At 42.1% G+C, this 20,523-nt stretch overlaps 1 protein-coding gene across 18 annotated transcripts in view; it reads right to left on the bottom strand.

The window, feature by feature from the left end:
* rims2a (regulating synaptic membrane exocytosis 2a) overlaps nt 1–20,523 on the bottom strand; it is a 134,368-nt gene that overhangs the window by 25,512 nt on the left and 88,333 nt on the right. For 9 of the 18 annotated variants that reach the window (XM_054621419.1, XM_054621417.1, XM_054621424.1 and 6 more), the window contains 3 exons: nt 20,197–20,298; nt 14,643–14,828; nt 12,902–13,008 (listed from right to left, as the gene is read on the bottom strand). In XM_054621419.1, the coding sequence (XP_054477394.1) occupies nt 12,902–13,008; nt 14,643–14,828; nt 20,197–20,298 (395 nt within the window). Of the gene's footprint in view, nt 1–118; nt 286–2,612; nt 2,714–8,576; nt 8,583–11,187; nt 11,221–12,553; nt 12,587–12,901; nt 13,009–14,642; nt 14,829–17,932; nt 18,050–20,196; nt 20,299–20,523 lie in introns of all 18 variants that reach the window. The other 9 variants (XM_054621415.1, XM_054621414.1, XM_054621416.1 and 6 more) reach the window with 4 other exon arrangements.

The raw sequence follows: 20,523 nt of genomic DNA, 5'->3' as shown, positions 1-20,523 counted from the left end.
CTGAAAAAGTCTGGGCTTGGCAACATATATGGGAAGACAAGTTCACAGCTGAGGGGGATTTGTCCATTTCTGATAACAGCTTGATGAGTTTGAGGAGAGAGACAGTTCAGTGTCCTACCGGATTTTGCGGTTTCCTTGCGGCCTTTCTGATTGGACAGACATGTAGCTCGTGCTGCTGAACCGAGAGGCACTACTGGTTCTCGACACAGCGGACACGTCGCTTACATCACTGTCCGACGACTTGGCCGACAAGTTATCTGAGCCCCGTGGATCTCTGCCTGAACGCTGCAGGGAGGACAACAACAATACAATGTTATAGTCATGTTGTCTTACAGCACAAAAACATCTTTCTGGTGCAGTCACAAGTTCATGCTCTTGTCAAATGTGCTTATTCATACTGTGAGACACTCATTTAACAAAAAATGTAAACTTAAAAAGTTACAAAAGGGTATGAACTTCAAGTGCAAACAAAACACTGCTCGCATGCATTTAGCTTTTTAAGGACAAGCAGTCTTGATCAAGATAAGTTATTCTGCAGAAGAGGGCTGATGAATGTGAATAATGCAGGCTTATTGGTTTAGCTCTCAGAGGAGTGCAGAGAGACAGAGTAGGGATGATGAAAATATGATTCATCTTCATAGGTTGAACACCCAACATCAGATTAAACTGTTGGGTGCCCACATCCTTTGTTATATGCCCAACATCCAGAGGACAAGGTGTTATGGGTTATTTATTTTTATGTAGTTTAAATAAACATAACTTTATTTATGAATATGAACCATGTGAGCATAGTTTAAGCTAAAATGAAGTATCAAAACAGCAGATTTAGTCATAATGAAGGACACACCTTTCCATTTCTAAATTTGCATTTCATCAATTAAACACAACCACTTGGCAAACACGTAACCTGGGGTCTTTGGGGGGCCCCGGGACAGTTTTCCTCTGATAGTTATCCAGCTTTACTAAAATGATTATATAATTTAAATCAGTTACAGGTAGGTCTATCTAGACTAAATACAACAATAAAATCCTGCTTACATGTTAATAAATCTGTAATAATCCTTTAACTTCTGATAAATGAAGTATGATATATGATACGATGATGCGTGGAGTTACTAAAGTGCTTCAACATTTGGAATGCAGACGTTGCCATATCACGTGAAAACTAGTGATAGATTTTGACTAAACTAGCTTTACTCTTAGGCTTCCTTGGAAGCTCAACTGGGATGAAGATTTTGGCTTCACCCTGGTTCAAGAAAAAGTCTAGAACTGGATGTGTATATAATAATCCTTTGTGTATTTTATGTGGAATGTTTACTGTAAAGGATCCTGAACTGAGTGTCACAGTAAGTGTTTCTTATAGTATTTTTAGAGCAGGCGCTCAAGTCTTGTTTAATAACAGCGAGAGCTTTGTTTTGTCACTGGAGCTTCTAAGGGAGGATAATGTTCAGCAGAAAGGCAGACACCTCATAATTTCATCTGCTTTTGATAGACTAGTCTAGCGAACACATTGGCTGCTCCAAATGCTGCAGTTTTCATTCCACAGACTTAAAAGGAGAGCCTGACAGAGAGCCTCAGTGTTGTACGGCTCGACTCAGACTGCAGTGAGAACACCAGGCCCAGGCCGAGCTCTCTAAACATGTTCGGGACCTCTCTAGAACGGAGCAGTAAACACTTGACTCTGCACACACTCACTGTCACATTCCTTGAATTTACAACGAAAGGCTTAAAGGCTCAGTTCACCCAAATGACAACTTGACTTACTTCTGGTTGTATCTGGTTGTATTTAGTCCCACAGATGAATGATATTTGTAAAGAACAACTGCAGTCTGTCTTCCCAGAAACTGTCTCCCAGTTACTCATGAAAATCCACAGACCTTTCTGTGAACATGATTTATTATTATTATAACTATTTCACACATTATTTTTGGGAAAGTGTGCTGCTGAGTTTTTCATTAGAGGAATACTTCACCCTCAAAATGAACATTTGTTTATCAATACTCACCACGTGTTACCTTGATGCATGTGTACTGAGCATACAATGGGATAAATGAGATTGGGATTAAACTGCATGAGTTATGTGAGAGTTTGTACAGATATGTTTTGCTGTTGTTTAACGTAGCCTCCATTTATTTTAATTCAAAAAGGATTTACCCTGTTTTTTGTCTGTCTTCGGATTCTCCTTTCACTGTGGAGGTTTTCGAGAAGAACGTATTCTTCAAGTACTGAAGGTTATAAGCGGTGAGTAATTGAAAATGTCATTTTAAGAGTGGTTTATTCCTAAAGTGGAGATACATATAGAGATTTTTTGATTGGGGTCAACTGAACCATTAAAAAACAGTTGAATCTAACTCAGTGCTCTCCAACCTTTAAACCGAGTTGAGTGTTTACCTGTTTTGGTATGTCTGTCTGACTTTGTTTGTGTTTGCACGTACACTATGCAAACATCAATGCACATGCACAGTATGATGCTGATGTGTGCACGTGTACATGCTTGACCGCTTGCAAAGTTAACCATATGGCCAATGCACGGTGCAACCATGCAAACAGTATACTGTAGGTGCATGTGTCCTACTGAAGCACGCAGCCAGCACATCTAGACGTGTTCTCACCTTGGGGTAGTCCTGCTCCAGTCTGGAGTCGGAGCCTGCTCCCTGCTTGTACTTGTTCATCTTCAGTTTCATCTGCCTGGTCCTCTCCTCCATGTCCATACCTAAGCAGCACAGAGACAGGTGACTGTCAGATGGGCGCCGACGCCGTGAGGGAGGCCTGATGGGGGGACATACTGTTATGATGAGAGACAAGCTTCTGCCGAGCTATGAGCCATGAGCTATGACGGGGACAGATCTAATGGGATAAAGCTGAATGGTCGGCTGTATTAACAGAAACACAAACAGAAAATACTGACTGGTAAAAGAAAGCTGCATAATATAGCGAACAGCTAGATTTGTAACCAATTGTCACAATTCCAGGCTCATCGTTGACTAAAATGTTCTTTTTAATTGACTGAATGAAAATCAAATAGTACAATTTATTGTTTCCTGCTTCATAGTATACAGTAGAAGCTTTGGACATTAATACTGCAGTAGATAACATGTTCTACTTCCGACAATGCTCGTGACCCATGGTGGGACACACTTAACATGAGATTCTAGATAAATGCCAACACATCCCTCTCAGCTCAAACTGAAAGGCTTGCAGAATCTTTTTTTCTCATTTCAGTGCTTTATAAAATCATCACATCTTGTTTGCCCATCTCATCTCCTCCTAAATTCAATTTTAGCACTGTGCTTTGTTTTGTGATGCTGCAAGCACAATTTGCATCGAACAAACATCAAGCCATAATCAATACAGAAGCTTAACCTTGTTCTGCCGGAGGTAATAATGCCACTGCATAAGAACTGTGCCCATTTTATGTAACAAAAAGAAAATAAACCCCTTGAAATGAATACCTCACAGCAAACACTTTCTGCTGAAACTGCTTCGTGTTGCCACTTTCCTGCTGTGCCTGCATCTCCACTCTCTCCACTTCACTTGCTCTCTGCCTCTACTTTTGTGTCATATGATGGTAATGATAAAATGAAGATGGGTGTACAAGTGCCATGCGCACATACAGTATGCCTATAGCATCACATACATACACGCACGCGGACAAAAGGAAAGCGATACAAGCTGAAAGTAAATGAATGACTTTTTTCTCATCATTCTCTGCCTCTCTTGGTTAACTGATTACCGTCACTACGCTGCTTCTGTTACATCTCACAGCCTTACACACCTCAACGTCTTTAGTTTTCTCGAAATTACAAGAAAAGGGTTATTTTATGTAAAGCACATTAATGAAAAAATGCTTGTTATGACACACGATTTGTTTCGCAACATCTGTGAACTAAAGGCTTTTTCAACTTTTGTATCTTATGCTTCTTTTTAAGCAGCCGGTAAGCTGAGCGTAGCACAAAAGAAACAGCTTACCTGGTTTTGTTAAAAGTATAAAAATGACTACATGTCCTGGATGTCAGTCATTGTATTAATTATATTCATATAAAATAAATAAATAAAACCAGATTATTAAAAACATATCCCTTCATATATTCCTATCTGACTGTTTTTGGTCTATTGAATTAGACTTAAACAAGCTACAAAATTAATTTAGGGTAATGTTAAAAATGTTCGTCCTCAAAAAGAGTAATCCAGATAAGGAACCAGCTAATAGAAAATCATACAGTGGCCCAATTCCATCCGGCCCCTACACCCTCTCCCTACCCACGTTCACTCCGTTTGCGCACTGCGTGTAGGGGGTACGCCATATTAAGTGCTGTCCCAAACCAATTAGCGGGAAGTGGAAGTGGGTTATAAAAGCTTCCAAGAGCGTGTCTACATTGATGCTGACGTAACCAGATGCCCTTACTGAACACGTTGTTTTGTGTTTTTCCAGGAACCCGCTCTGAACAAATGGTTCAGTATGACGATCTGTTCAAACATTTACTCGTAAACTCCTCAAACTAAGATTAAAGGTTACATTGTATTTAGAATTAAGCATACCATTGTTCATCTGATTGTAAAGTTATAATTCATTATAATAATGAAGTAATTCAACTGTGCAACACTTTTGTATCAACACTGCATTTGTTAATAATGTACATTTAAACAAATATTTTTTCTCTTTACTCTTAACAATCCTATTTTTCAGTTGAATTATTTCCACTGTTGTTATGTATTGTATATTCTTCCATATGTATTGTCATTATATTAGAATATAATGGCCATATTTTTACATACTTATTTCTTAAAATGTATCTTTGTTACATATCTCTATTCTGAAATGTGAGCAACTGTAATGTAACCCAATTTCCCCCTGTGGATGAATTAAGTATTTCTGGTTCTGATATTTAATCATAGTTTACTGAAGCTTGCCACTGTGTTCATACCCTACACCTTAAACAAGGTGCTTCATTCAGCTGTGAGTGTACAAACGGAGTGGAGGGGTGTAGGGCACCGATATTGTAATTTGGCCAGTGTCTCATGAAACCACAGTGGCTTGACCATGATAGATACACAGCCTATCCACAGCAAAATAAACAAAAATTTATAAAGAAGCCAGAGGCATCATCTGCAGATCAATTAAGAGCACAAACAGCACAAGAGAATGAAGGCGAGCAAAGCGGGAAGAGAGATGACGGGAGGTGGGTGGGGGAGGGCAAGCCAGGAAGACGTACAGAGTGAATAAAAAGTAGGAGAAGAAGAAGAAGAGGAGGCTGAGTCAGAAAAGAAGGGTGAAGAAGAAGAAGAAGAAGAAGGGACAGACCTGAGTTCGTCCAACCTGGTGAGTCCGTGTCTTCTGGGATCACATCACAGAATGGACAGACACAGACAGAGGAGAGGAAGATGGATGTGAGAGGATGCACGAGGGGTAAGGGAGGGTTGGGGGAGACGGAGGAGAAGAGGGAGGAAGGAGGGAAGGCGACACCATCGCCGTGATTGCCGAGTATGCCAGGTTTGCGGGGTCAGAGTGAGGAGGGTGAGGAGGGACACGACACAACAACAGTACGACACGACAATGACGAAAACGACAAAAAACAGAACACACAGACAAAATCATAGAGTACACCAAGAACACACAAACTCCACCATGGGCACAGTGAGAAGTCAAAACAGGAGAGGCTGAGGTAGAGGCTAAGAGTTTGGTTATTAGAGATCAGGGGGGTGGTGGGGGAGGTTGGGAAGGTGAGGTTCTGTGCTTTAAAAGGAAAAAAGAGCTGAAACAGTAAAGAGATGTTAATGCGCCCTACCAGATAGAAACTCCACACTTCTGGGGAAAGGAGGGGAAAGGGGAGAGGGGGATCAGGGGAGGAAAGGAGGGGTAAAGGAGAAGTGGATGTCACTTGAGTCTGCATGGGGCAACTGTGGGGAGACGGCCTGGAAAAATAACATAAAAGAAAAGGAAAAAAAAAAAAGAAAACAACACAAACTGAAAGCACAGAGCAGCAAGCGCACAAAAGAGAGAGCCGACTACCTCACCAGGGTTCAGATAAAAACCTGAAGGTTGACAGAAAAATACAGACGGCACCTGAGTCGAGTGCATGTTCACACACACGCACACACACACACACACACACACACACACAGCGTCAGCCACAGTATTTCTGTCTTCCCTTTCTCTCCAAATGGCTGCGTTTTCATTTCCCTGTTGTGTTCTTTTTTAGGTGTAAGCAACCACCTGTGGATCCGAGTGACCTGAGATCGTGGGTTCAACATCGGGGTCAGTTTGTGACCCTGTATCCCCTCCTCATAGTCAGGCTGCCCCTTCTGACCACCACTCATATTGCTCCTGTTCTCCACCCTTTCTGTCTAATCTCCGCCTTGGAGTCTGAACCTGACAAAACCGACGGTGACAGCTGGGAGGGCAAATAGGAGCCCACTGCGATCAGACTTTATCTTCATACCCCCCTGACACAGAATTTTGCATTTAGCTCAATTAGTGCTCCATTAGGGTGAATAATGAAGTGTCACATGAATAAAGAAAAGACAATGTGAGACATCTGCCTCATTGGCTTTCATCTCTTTGTGGCAGCTAACATCATCTCATTAGAGAGTCAAATGATAATCGAGAGAGCAAGTGATCTTTTTTTTTTTTTCTCCTTCCTTCAGCTGCATCTTGTAGGTCATCGGCATAAGAGAGGGATGTAGTAAGACAGAGATGGGAGTGAAATACCAGAAAGAGTGAGAGTGGGAAAGGTCTCCTGTGGTCTGTGGGTTAATACTGTATGGTAATAACTTCTCATATTCTACCAACACTACAGGCCCCAGCTGCAGACATGCAACAAGGTAATCAGTGTTGCAAACAATTACAAGTTGTTATTCATAAAGGTAACATAGAAAGTATGGAGGTACCTACAGTTCCACAATAGTAAAAGCCGTTATTGGTCAGGGTCAGTGTTACTAAGGTTCCACGAATGCTGAAAATGAGCTCAGCTGCCATGATTCAAAATTATACAAGACACAATTTTCCTCTCTTTTCTCCCAGGCTTTCTACAAGTAAGTGTCTAACATAAATGTTCCTTATAGAACCAGTCGAAGTCTCAGACAAGGTACAATGGGACAATAGAAGATAAAATGGAACTCATGTTCATTGAGATCGGACATACAACACATATGCTTTTCTTCTTCCAGACATGGACTGGGCACATACATATCTTTGCTCCTAATAGATACAATACAATCCTGAATGTACTTATTTTGGTTAAGTCTATACATCACCAGCCCACTGTTCTTTATTATCCGCTAATAAAGATTTTCTTCAGAGAGAAATGTGGATCTCTTCATATTAAACTACTGTTGTTTAACTATATGCAGTCATGATCCCTTTCACTAAAACTATTCACTCTAATTCATAACAGCCTTTTTTTGGGGGGAAGATTGCTTTTGGTTCATGACACAGGTTCAGTGTAGCATCAGATATACAAGGTGCTTGAAATATCTACGCGTTTGTATTAAAGAGATGGACAACTGCACCACCTACAAAAAGCTTCCTCACATCATCCTTCGCTCATAATTCAGTCCGGGGCATTTTGTTCTGTTGCAGGTCCAGAGACAGATTAAATGATTGGTATAGGAAACTTGTGAACAATAGGTGGAGGTGAGGGGTGTGATTCAACCCACACACACAGTGGCTGTTGAGTAGCCTTGACCGGCCTTGAGATAGCTTTGAGTGTTAATAAAGTAACGTTAGCGTGGTCACACTGGAATAGAGCATCATGCTCAGTCAGCCTTTCCAGGAAACATTAATGTTGAGAAAAATATGCAGAGGCAAAGCCACAGAGAGCAACAGAGAACCAGGGAGTTTAAAGAGCAACAAGGGAGGGTCTGAGAAAGAAGAGACCGACTTAAGAGCACGTGGATGGTGAACAGTCAAAGCTTATAAAGTCACTGTGTCACACTCTAGCAAAACAGTAAGTATGCTCATCATTTCAGATGTTGCAGACACATAACAGTTTTCTTCTGGCTTTGTTTTAACATTTAACAACATCACTGTTAAACACCAGTTACGTCTGGTCACGTGGGCATTACATGTCTGTGAGTATATATATAAACGAGGCTTAGTTCAAAGTGAGGTGGAGACGTGTTTCCATGGGAACACATTAAGCTAATACAGCAAACACAGCACCTCAAGACACCGGCGGAGTCATTACCTTGGCAACACATCTCGTGTCCTCCTGCAATACATCCATGGATGACAGCATCTCATCAAACTTGACTTCATTAAATTATGGATGACATTACGGCAAGACTTTTTTTCGCCTTGATTAGGGTAACGGCATGTGCCGTGCTTATCAAAATCAAACTAAATCTGTTTTCAAATGCTTAGTGATGACGAAGAGTGTGTAGAGAAACATCAGCTTCATGCTGCACTGCAAAACCACACCAAGAGAGGAGAGATAGGAAAACGGAATGACGCCATCCAGAGGCCGACCTGGGTAAACTCATGTTAATCATCATTTTTATTATTAATTATTCTCCTGGCCTATTCAAAATAAATAAAGACACTATATATTTAAGGTTTCTTTTTAAAATTTTCGAACATCCAGCTACAAGGTCCAGGTCTGACTTTGGCGAGGCAGTAATCCAGCTGATAAAGAATCCACACAAACTGTGAAGGACAGCTCAGAGAAATTCTTCAATGACGGATCACTTTGGCAGAATGTTGGTTAGATTTCGAAGGTGCAAACCTTTACATGAGTCCATGAATAACAAACAACTGATAATCATTTCTTGCTCTGCAGTAAACGTTGTTTACATGTAGAATTTCACTAAATGAAAATTCCTTCTGTTCGCCAATATTCTACTTAAACTCTCAATTCCTGTGATCGTTAACTCTCGACTGTTTTACCTAGAAGTAACAAAAGACGTTATAAAAAAGGCTTCTCTGCACTGAATCAGGAACTTCTCAATACTTTATTTTGAACAATTAAAAAAGGTATGTGGGAAGGCATGAATTATATTAAATAACATTAAATTAAGCAGTTTTGGTTCTTTGCTCAAGCTCATATCTCCGATGATGCATATGTGGCTGGCTGATTGAGTCCTTGCAGTTACAGCACAACTTACCAAAAGGCCGACTCATTCTGAAGAAGTTTTTTCATTTCTTAGTGACGGGCTCCACCTCATCACCGCCATGCACTAAAATGCAACGTCAGGTGGCAGCATTACCTTTTATGTTTGTCACGACCGCACTGTTGGAACTGATTCAGGGAGTTTGTTACTGTTCATGGACTCATATGGTTGATTGTGAAATTTGAATACTTTATCAAAGTGAAACGCAGCATTTAAGGTGTCAGAAATCCACACCCAGACCAACCAACCTGCGTCAGTGAGGGAGGGGTGTGGCTGTGTCCCTCCGTCAGACAATGAGCCATTCAGCCCTCGCTGCTGGTCCTCCCATGTCACTTCTACAGCGAGACACGCACACGCATACAGTACAGATATACACACACACAAACACACACACACTGGTTTGCACGCTACAGCCATTTTAGGGACCTTGGATTATCAAGATAACTTTTTGTATCCTGCACAAAAAGTGCAAAAAAAGAATCTTTTTTTATCTCAATACCTTTTAATACAACGTTGTACACATATTTTGCAGTGATAACAGAGGCCAGTGTAACGACTGGTAAGAAATTGAAGGACCTCTTTGCCACTTCAGCACTGAATACATGGACAGCTCCTCATCAAAGATAATGAACTTTGCTCCATCTGCTGGCCAACAAAGGTAACAGCCCACGATGGTCTAAAATCTAGGAGATTAGACTCTGCAGTACTTCTACGGCAAAGTGAATAACTCAGAATTCAGAAAACACTACTAATTATTATGTGTTGAGATGCAATAATCTATCTTTATTTTTGCCAGAAAATGGCAAAGAGTTATGTACGACTGAAACTGACTGCACAGAGTGTGTGTATATGTGTTCAATATTCCATGTCTAATTAAAATGATTGGCAATTACACAATGGAAATACAGTCGAGAGCTCTCTCTCTGCGAGGCCAAGCTGAGCAGAATTCATTTCTATTAAAGTAGACGGCAGATATGGTCCGTCCTGGAGCCAGAGAGGGACAGACCAGCAGAGATCACAACGACAGCTCTCTGTACATATTACCATCAGCTGCAGCTACGTACAGCTCTTATATTTGATCACTCCAAATCAACTCCATACGAACTAACCACACTCAGTCTATATAATAGATGACATGTGGACAAAGGGAACTTTGATGGGCTAATAAGAAAGAAGAGTCACCAAGAGTAATGAGAATCACAGATGCGAGCGAATGTCACACATGAAGAACTTGCGTTAACCGAGAAAGCCCACACAGCAAACTCACGCCATCACACTACTCTGGCTACTTGCCTTTCCTCCCATTTACCGGTGGGCCTTGGGGTTTTTCCTCACAGTCTGCTGCTAGTAGAGAGAGACAGATGGAGGCTCGTGAAATTATGGAGATCTAGAACCCCCATAATGTTAAGCCACATTAAAATGGAAACTCATTTCTGTATGTGCTCAAACACAGAGGCATAATACATCAACAGATCCACACACAAACATGCCGTGATCCCGTGATGCTGAATATTAGTGTGCTAAATGCTATGATGCTACTTTTGGTTAATAATAATGTACAATGTGTGGTTAATTGCACCATGCATTTGTTACCATACTAAACGGCAGCATTTGGCCTGCAGAATATCACTCAGAGTACAGGACTTATAAACAATTTAAAAAGATAATGTGGCTTTTTTTAGAAACCATACACTGTTTCCACTGAGTCAGCCAGCACTACGGCTATGGCAGCGTTGAGTAATATCACAGCGCAGTCAAAGGACAGAAGCACGCCACATAAACAGATGGGAAAGTAGGAAGTGGAAACTGTGGGGAACTCCAGTTTCTGCCAACAGTCTGGCCGTTCATTCAAGCCTGTGGATGAATGTAGTGTACAGCAACACATACTGTACGTTACTATCATCCGAAAACAATCTCGTAACTCTTAACTGAGCTTGTACTTATAATATATTCATTGTGAGCGAGCATATTTTAAGGTTAAAATCAAGCAGCATTTCAAGGAAAATGGAGAAAAACACATTGGTTCAGGATTGGTTTAAAGGCTGTTTCTGTAGTAAAAAAAACACGCACCTGGGCGACCATTTTGGCGTTCAGACGCCCCGAGCTCCTCCCCTGCTCCCTCTTGGGAGTTGCCACACATAAACAGATAACATATAAGACAATTAGGTATGTGCAATTGTGAGGTATGACAATAGTCCTGAGCACAGCAGAGAGACGAAACAATAGCAGGTTTATCAACAGTCCAGCTCTTTTCTGTAACCAACACGGGGCAATAACACAATCGTGTCCATAAAACGCTACACACACACACACACACGCAGACGTTTGCATTACATAAGCCGAGTGCCATACGGCTCTGTGGGAGCTGCAGCACAAGGTCAGATCAATACCTCCCCCCACTGCCCACACACTACCACTGTCCTGCAAGGTAAGGAAGAGAGAGAGAAAGAGAGAGAAGAAAAGAAACACAAGCATATAGAAAGAAAGAGAGAGAAGTGAGAAAGGATGAACTGTCTAACAAGGATAAAAAGTAGAAGGAGAAAATGGGGCAAGAAGAAAGACGAAACGGCGACGCAAAGAAGCGATGGTGAGGTCCAGACAGAGAAAGCTTCAGAGTGATAAAAAGAAGATGGTACGGATAGAGGGCAGGAGAGAGAAAGAGCAAAGAAGAGAGTGAGGAAGACAGAGAGAGAGAGAGAGAGAGAGAGAGAGAGACAGGCTTGTTGGCCGCTGTACAGAAGACAGGGAAAGCCCTCATGGACTCTGACAATGATGAAAGAGTTCTGCGAGTGCTTTGACAAGTCCTCCAGAACTCCCCTCTCTCTATCTTCGACCCATTCATTCCCTTCCAATCACTGCATAGCTACAGCGGTTCTTTTGTTTTTCCACTGCGTTTGTTTCAAAAGACACGAGTGAAATAATCACCGCTTTCATCGCGGCTCTTCTTACGGTATACATCACGAGTCGCTACAACACATGACATTTGTTAAAGGAGTGCTGAGGAACAAATAAAACTTTGAATGTCACTTTGTTGTCGCGGAGATGTTGGCAAGTTCAGAGCATCAAGGTTACCCTGTTTAGTTGATACAGAATCATTATATTGGCTTTGGTGAAGTATCTCAGCATTCAAAATAGTTCATTAAATCAAGAAAGAGACAAATACGAGTGTGACTCAAAACAGGGAAGCTACATTTGACCACAACACTGGTACAATCAATAGCAGAATCCAGACAGGCCTACAGGTAAGCACAACACAACGGCACAGGACATCCAAACTGTACGTTAAACACAGCTGCAACAGAGGGAGGGTTCAAGGAGCACCGAGTAGACTCCAGTAAACCCAGCAGCCCCGCAATTGCAGACAGGGTTTGGGCCTTCAGAGTAAGGTGCAGCTCAACCTGCGCGCCTAGTCTGAAAGACTAAACCCACACATTCAGGTACAGACCTTCATTAGGCTCTGTTCCTTCGTCTCCATCTTCTGAGAGAGAAATGGAAAAGGGAACCGAGTAGAGATGTTATGGGTGGAAGGCAAAAGTAAACACCAATGAAACATAAAACAATAAGGAAAAATCCTCGCAAATAAGACATGATCTATAGCTAACGCTGAAGGATTCCACCAGCAAATGAAAATCTTTCAGTCAAAAGTGAAGTCAGCAACCGCCGTAAAAACAAAGCTCTTCCTCCGCCTCAATCAGTCGGGCCACCAAACAAAACTATATCATGAGGCACATCATTTCTTCACCTCTCTTCACAGACCCTGTAATGCAAATAGAAAAAAAACAAGGTGACTTACTTCTCTCTTTCCCCGTGGGTGGAAGCTGTGGGAGTTGCCGTCCTCGTCTATTGGACGTTGGGGTACTGGTGGGACTGGTCTGGACTGATCCACTACGAGGATGCGCCCTATATGATAAACAGTGGTGGACAGTGGGGTGAGAGACAAATTAGGACAAGATCTGATGGTGGATGCAGGGCCTTGCCATGTCGCACCCACGTCACAGTGTAAAAAAAGTAAAGGCTTTTCCCCCCAAAAAAGGGCAAGTTTGATTTCAGGAGTTAAAGCTTAACATAAAAAATCTACTATGATTGGAGACTGATACCAGTTTAATAATTTATCATAGACGTTGGATCACATATTTGCTTATTTTGATGCATTAAAGGCTCAATTGGCGATAATGACTGAGAGATTTTTGTATTCGTTCTATGATTTAAAGCTGAATTTAATGTAGAATTTAAAAAGATTTGAATGAGACAGAACTAATAGTGGTTACATAGCTCCATGTAAAGAGTTTAGAGCCTGACATTGTTTTACGTTCTGCAAATATTTTTGCATTAAACAACTTTGTAAAGATTCCTGATCATTTGGAATCTCCAAAGAGCCTTGGATCGCCAACTATAAAAAAACAATGCACACAGCAATGATGTTTGGCACATGGCATGGGAGTGGAGGGACACATCAACTGTAGGGAGCCGAGCTGCAATAAAAAAAGATGCCAGGTGTGAACCGCATGTGCAGTCGACTCATCAGGCTGCAAGGAGAGAAGAGTTCAATGCAGGAACAGCAGACCAGTGCGACCATGCGTTCAGACTGTCCCCAAAAGGCTTCAACTCAAAACAAAACAAGAAGAAAGGAAACAGAAAGGCCATCACAGGATAAACGGCATGTTAGAAATGAAATCAAAGAAAAAAATGTTGGCCCAGCACTGCTATACTGACGCAAGCGTATGAGCAGTGTGTTCCAAATGAACACGTCAGCACGCCACCTACGGTGTCGAGGGTGTCGTGCCTGGAACATGGGTAAAGAAAAAACAGCACCGGTGCTTTTGGGGACAAAACAGAAAGTGGCTAGGTGGGTGGTAGTCGTGAGGGGGAGGTGGTTGGGGTGAAGTGAGGTGAGGCGGGAGAAGCAGGGTATTGGGAGGGTGGGAGTTAGGTGGTGGTGATGTGGTGGGGTTTTTCTGGTTCATTCTGTGAGTTAGTCAGGCTCGGGGTGGGTTGGAGCTCATGGGACTGGGTCTGAACTGGTTTGAGTTCTACAAAGGTTCTAGTGATGCAAACATTTAGCAGAGGTAGAGCTGCTCTGGGGGCCAGAAAACATCCTATTGGTTGATTTAAAAGAACCAGAGATTTAGCCTGTTTCTAGCTAGTAGCTGAGCAATAAAAAAACATGAGAATTTTAAAACAATTACTCCTTTTTTGATTCATTTGTATCTATTACAAGCAAAATCATGGAGTCAGCTGGCTAACGTTACCTAGCTTATCTAAAAAGCTTAATATGAAGCTATTTGGGTAAGCTAGGTAGCTAGCCTGGTAGCTAGGCTAACTAACTAACCTCTATAAGATCTGTGTATGTCTTTATTGCATATTCCCAGTTAGAAGCAGAATATGAGCTATAATATAATGAATGAATATAAATGAATATAATGTTTAAATTATCTCTCCCTCCAGAGTAGCTATGCCTCAGGGAAATGGTTGTACAACTAAAACTACAGTATGCTTTGTGCTAAGATGGTTAGCGTCTCTGATCTGGGTCACACCTCGTCAAGGCAGGTGAGGGGGGGGCGGACCTCCCAGATGGCAGAGACGGCATGGACCTCATGAGCGAAGAGTCGTGGGGGCGTTCAGTGGAGCGCGAGCGGGATGTGGGGCGCTCTATAGTGGGCCGCTGGTCTGCAGAGCGGGACCTGCTGTGATACTCGTGTCTATCCATGGCTCCGTGGTTCCTACAGAGGTTATTGAGAGATAGGCAGGCACTCAGTGGGGCCCCAGCAGGGCAGGGACAGTATTCTGGCAGGGTGGACAGTATGGAGGACAAAGAAATGTGCAGCCCGCCCTCAAAACTCGTCCAAAATGCATGTGTTTCAGTAACATTCCTGTTTATTTTTGCACGTTTTAACCCATTTACTACAAATCACATACTAGACTTTACAATGCTAACCATTTTCCATATCATACAGTCCAATTTTAACATGTTTTTCCGCCTTTTGTATGGGAATGTACTTCACACTCAAAGTATGCAATCAGAATGAACATCATGTATGCTCTAGCTACAGTTAAATTTCACTACACTGGCACTGCAATGTGTGTGCAAATCTATCTGCATTTAACATCATATTCACTTTGATTGACTACCAAACAACTCACCAAACAATGACTGTATCTCAATACTGCATGTTAAGTCGAAATCAGACGTTCAAAACTACTCTACAGCCTGCTTTGGAAACAGGTCTGCTATTATGTACGAGTGATTTATATGCAGTAAATTTTCTTAAACGAGCAAAATATTCAGGCTTGGTCCTTAAGAGTGACAACATAAAAGTATTCCGCAACTCTTGAAGAATAAAATATTAAAGGCGTAGGTGCATTCTGTGTGGTCTATAGTTCCTGTAGTGAATTAAGAGTGAAGTCCTCAGGTTGGTGGCAGAGACCATGTGCTGTCTCTCTATACGTGGTGAGTGAGTGTTCATTTGCGGTCTGTTTGAGGTAGAGTGAGATGTGAGGGAAAAGTGAAGTGCATCTTTACATTGCTTTTGGCTTGTCATATCTGTTATTTCCTGAAAAATGCCCAGCCATGGTAAGTATTTTTGGCACAGTGAGGATGAAGGCAAAATCTTGTTGATCTGAAGAGCTGGAGGAAAGAAGCAGGTGAGGTTCCTAAACTATGAAAATAAATCATTGATAGTGAACATGGATATTGTTTCACTTTGCAGAGAGAAAATAGGAAGATAAAAACATTGTCATAAAAATGCATCACACTACACATATCAAAAAAGTGAAGGAAATATTCAACCTAGCCTTTGGACATGAGTTGTCCGGAGTGTATAGACATTTAGAGCATGCACACTGTTGGTAAAATTGTAAAAGTTCTATAAAGTTAAATCAGTAAATCTCAAGTCTATCAACATTTGAATTTATACAGTTTTTATGTTTAATAAAACAAACAGTATTTAACTAAACCATTTCACCTTTCTTATCCTAAAGCGCAGGAGACACATTGGTGTCTTAGAAATACAAATAGCTGGGAGCTGCTTCTAATAATGCTAATAGACACCAAAAGATTTTTTTGTAAATTGTAACTTTGTGTAATTTTTCTGGAATTATGGAAGATTTTCTTTCACTTTAGAGTCATTTTAATAATTTGAGGTTTCATTCAAAAGTCAATCTTGTCATAGTCTTGTAGTGTCTGTAGCCTTTTGCAGTATGAAAAATTATCCAGTAGAGGAGATGTCCTTTTTACCTCTAATAGCAAACCAAAGGCCTATCAGTCAGTGACCTTATGTAGCCTTTAACATTCTTCATCTACAGTCATTCACAGTGATGGTCAACATAATCATTAGTGGATTCACATCATGAGGCTGTTATGGCCAAGGATTTATGGGTAATGTGAAGGTTATGTCTGTTGCAAATCAAACTTCTCATTAGGTGTAAGTTGATGGATGTATCCACGACAGACGGCACTAGCACTGCTCACTACATTCTCACTGGATTCAAAGCGAGTCTGAAATATTAGTTTCTGTACTTGGAAGAGCTGCTTTTTGATGAGTACACGCTGCAGGCTTTGTACCACTCAAGATACACTCTGGGGCGATGCACTTAAACAGAACCATAAAAAACATTGTATCATGTTCTGAGGGGAAATCACCTAAACCAAGACACTTGCCAAAAGGCTTAGACTCCGCTAATGCTTTCCGTTGCTCATCTTTGTCTCCTCTTCCATTTGCCTTCCGTTTCTTTACTCTGCCCTCATTTCTTTTCAGTTCTCAGTGTTGCTTTTTACTCTGCCAGGGCGCAAACAGAAACAAACTGTATCTGTATGAAGAGAGGAGGGAAATCTATTCTACTCCTCTGTGGATAACACAGAGATGCTGGCTATTTTCCTTTCTCTGTCCGCTCAGACAAAAAGAAAGGGAGAGAGAAGAAGATGGAGGGCTCTCGTTAATGGCTATCTGGGCTATAGGCTGAGCCTGAAGTCGAGCCAAGCCGGGCCTCAGGGAAACTTTGTGACACTTTAATAAAGTCAGTCAGGCTCTCGGGCTGGGTTCTGAGGACTCATCACTTTTTTTCCTCCTGGAGCGGAGAGAAATGGCACAAACGTCACGTTATTCCTGACTGAAAGCCAGATGGCAGCAGGCGAAAGATTGAACACAGAGAAAAGTGGAGTCATTTACAGCGTTTCTCTGGAGGGGGAGGGAGAAGGGGGAAGGGGGGGGGGTCTTTCTTTTTATTGGTGCATCAGGATGCTGGCGTGGGTCCTGGGGATAGATGGATGGGTGTCAGCAGGCCTTTCTATGGTTGCTTAGAACGGCCTGGCAGCCCATTCTGGCCAGACACTAGAAGCCAAAGGGCAAAACACGGAATTTACAAAACTACTGTGCAGCCCAGAGCAATGCATCAGAGATGCCATTGTATAGGTGAGCGATACGCAGCTGCCAATAGCATGTAAAAATAAAGGACAACACTAAAATTCACACACACCACTGAGCAACATACTGCTGTTGGTATAATGTACATGGGTACATAAACAAGGACATCAACAAATAGACAGTCAGGTGCTGTCCAGCAACCCAACAACCAGGAGACATAGAGCCGACGTCAGCAACACACATAGCTCTGAGGCCTCGACATACAGAGGCAGTTGTGTATTATCGTCTCACATCTACGCAACTTCAGAGCTGTGAACGCTTTTAGCAAAAACCGATATCGAGACAGGATATCATTTTCTGTCATCACATGTACGATCACGGATAAAATAAAGACGGACGAGGGACAACTTGAGGAGACCACAAGATGGCGGATGCACGGATGCAGCGGCAGTGCATGTCAATACCTCTCGTAGTCATAGTCGGAGGAGTAGGCACCGTCAGAATAGGCGCGGGCCATCCTAGTGGAACGCAGTAACCTGACCGCTTCCTCTCGGCAGATTGGATACACGCGATGGTTGCGGCTGGCGGGAAAATATCAACAACTGGTCAGCATTTCATTTATTTCTCCAATAAAAAAGGAAGTAACTTGAAAAAACTAAATAACCTGCAAGGGAAGACAACTTGGAGTGTACCATTTTTTCCCCCCCATCACATACTGTTCTCTGCCTGAAAACATGCTTATCCTACAGATCCACAGGGATTACATATGAACTGAATTCTATCACTACTATCCTACAAATTTTTGAGGAAGAAACTACCTCTGCTGGACAAAACTTCACAACGGACACTTATCCATGTTCAGTATTGCCATAGTCACTCTTTTGGTGGTCATCACACTTCCTCACATGGCAAATGTGTGGAGCAAAAGGAGAGGAACGTTTACGTGAGAATGACTGAGGTGATGAAAAGAGAGAATAAGCAATGCTGATACTGGATGGATGAAGTGTACGGCCACTCATTTTCTCAATGTACTTTATGACACACACAGAATTAATATATTTGATCTCTTGCAGAAGAAATATATATTTAACACAACGCTGATGGCACTGACAAGGGCCAGATAATATGAAGGAACTACTTCAGTGCATCCAAAAACCATGTTGTGCATTGACTACAGTGATTGAAAACATGCAAACATCGTGTCAGTGCCATGTGTTCAACACCCAAATGAAAGATTTCATCAAAGAAAAGAAAGGGGTTGCGGGTTGGAGTTGAGATGGGGCTTCATGCATGCTCAGGTAAAAGTCTACCTGGGGTCGTTTTGAGGATCATCGTTAGGCTGAGTATGTCTGGTTCGAGGTAGGGTGAGAAAATGGCTGCGACCACATGGAGGGGGAGAGAAGACAGAGATGGATCTGAGATGGCGCCGAGGAAGAAGCGGAGGAGGAGGAAGAGGAGGAGGAGGAAAGGAGAGAGACAGAATCATAGGCAGACAGATGGAGGGGTGAGGAAACGGAGGGAGAGAGAGTTCTCAAAGAAATAGGAAGTAAAGAGAATGAGAGAGCTCATAGGAAAGGTTGATGTGACAGTTTCAAAGAGGGAAAAAACAGGCGAGGAAGATGTGAGAAGCTGAGAAGATGTCTTCCTCAGCTTTACCACACTGACAGATGAAAGTGGTACACCGAGCACACCGGCAGCTTTCACGGAGGAAAGAGCAGAACAGCAAAGTCCAAACACCTAAACCTGCTTGGTGTCAGTTTTACTTCATGATTAAAAGAACTTAAGACCATGCACATTACATAAGATTTCTTCTATTACAGACACAACATTTCAAAAAGTAGGAAAATACAGGGGAGAAGACGTGAAAAAACAAGATTTTTTTAGATTTTTTTTATATCGTAGGAGTTCTGATACATTTCCAAATTCTCTGTGACTCATTTCCTGTGTCATTTTCAACTGTTTTCAATAAATAACCGGCCGCTGTTAATTAAAGCAGCTGAAATACACTCAAGTGAGCACTGTCCCAGACAATTTAGATAAGTGCATTTTCTGCGTCTGACACTGATTTAGGCCAAGCCTCAGAAATATCAAATAAAGTTAATTGGACGGGGGAAAGTAGCTGCGGCCTGGCACTGCCAAGGCTATGATTGGACTCTTGGAGCAACATTTTCCAAGCCTCACAGAAAATAAGTGCTGATGGGGGATAACTGACCACTTCCCCTTGACCACCTTTTCCATAAAGATAGCGAGATACATGCAAACGATGCATGCTGTATGCAGCATTTGAAGCACTAGAATGTTTCCTGCACTTTTTTCAGCCTCCTGGATATAAGATGCAAAATACCTATTTGTTAATTACTCCTCTTACGTTGTGCAGTCTTACAGTCTTGTGTTCATGAAGGATTTTAGCTGTGATACAACATTTTTTAATCCACGCTTCTGTATCAGATTTAAAAATAATATGATCAATGATAACCCAGGAATGGAGAACGTTGCTTTTTAAAAGCAGGAATACAAGAGAGATTAAAAAGTACCCACACACAACATCAGTTCCCAGAGAGTTTAAGGCAAAAGGCGTTGCCCATTAAGTGTATGCGTGCACAAACACCTGCCTGCATGTCTGCTCGCCAGCCCCCACTTGTGCTTGTCAGCATTTGCTCCATGCATGCCCGCGTATGTACATGCACCCACTGTGCACAAGTGTAAGCTGGAGCGTATGTGTGTGTACCTGTCAGGTGAGTAGTTATCTTCGGACACACTGTGGTGGTCCACTCTAGAGGAGGAGCTGTACTGAGAAGGCCTAAGGTCAAAGGCTGGGTCCAGACTTCTGCTGTGTGACAGAAGTGGACCGGATCACCCCTCATGTAGTTTACACACCAAAAACTCACCCCTACTTGTCAAGTGTGTGTGTGGGGGGGAGGCAGGGTGCAAATCGCCTCATGTTTATGTGAGGCATTCAGAGTAACCACGAGAACTATTGCATCATACATGCATGTAGGGCTAATGATGCATTTAGAGGGCAGTACAGTCCCTAAACCCTATGGATCCATTAATG

Source organism: Anoplopoma fimbria, chromosome 20 (genome assembly GCF_027596085.1).
Source record: "Anoplopoma fimbria isolate UVic2021 breed Golden Eagle Sablefish chromosome 20, Afim_UVic_2022, whole genome shotgun sequence".
NCBI lineage: Eukaryota > Metazoa > Chordata > Actinopteri > Perciformes > Anoplopomatidae > Anoplopoma > Anoplopoma fimbria.
The sequence above is the reverse complement of the archived record's forward strand: the minus strand, read 5'-3'. Positions and strand labels throughout refer to the sequence as shown.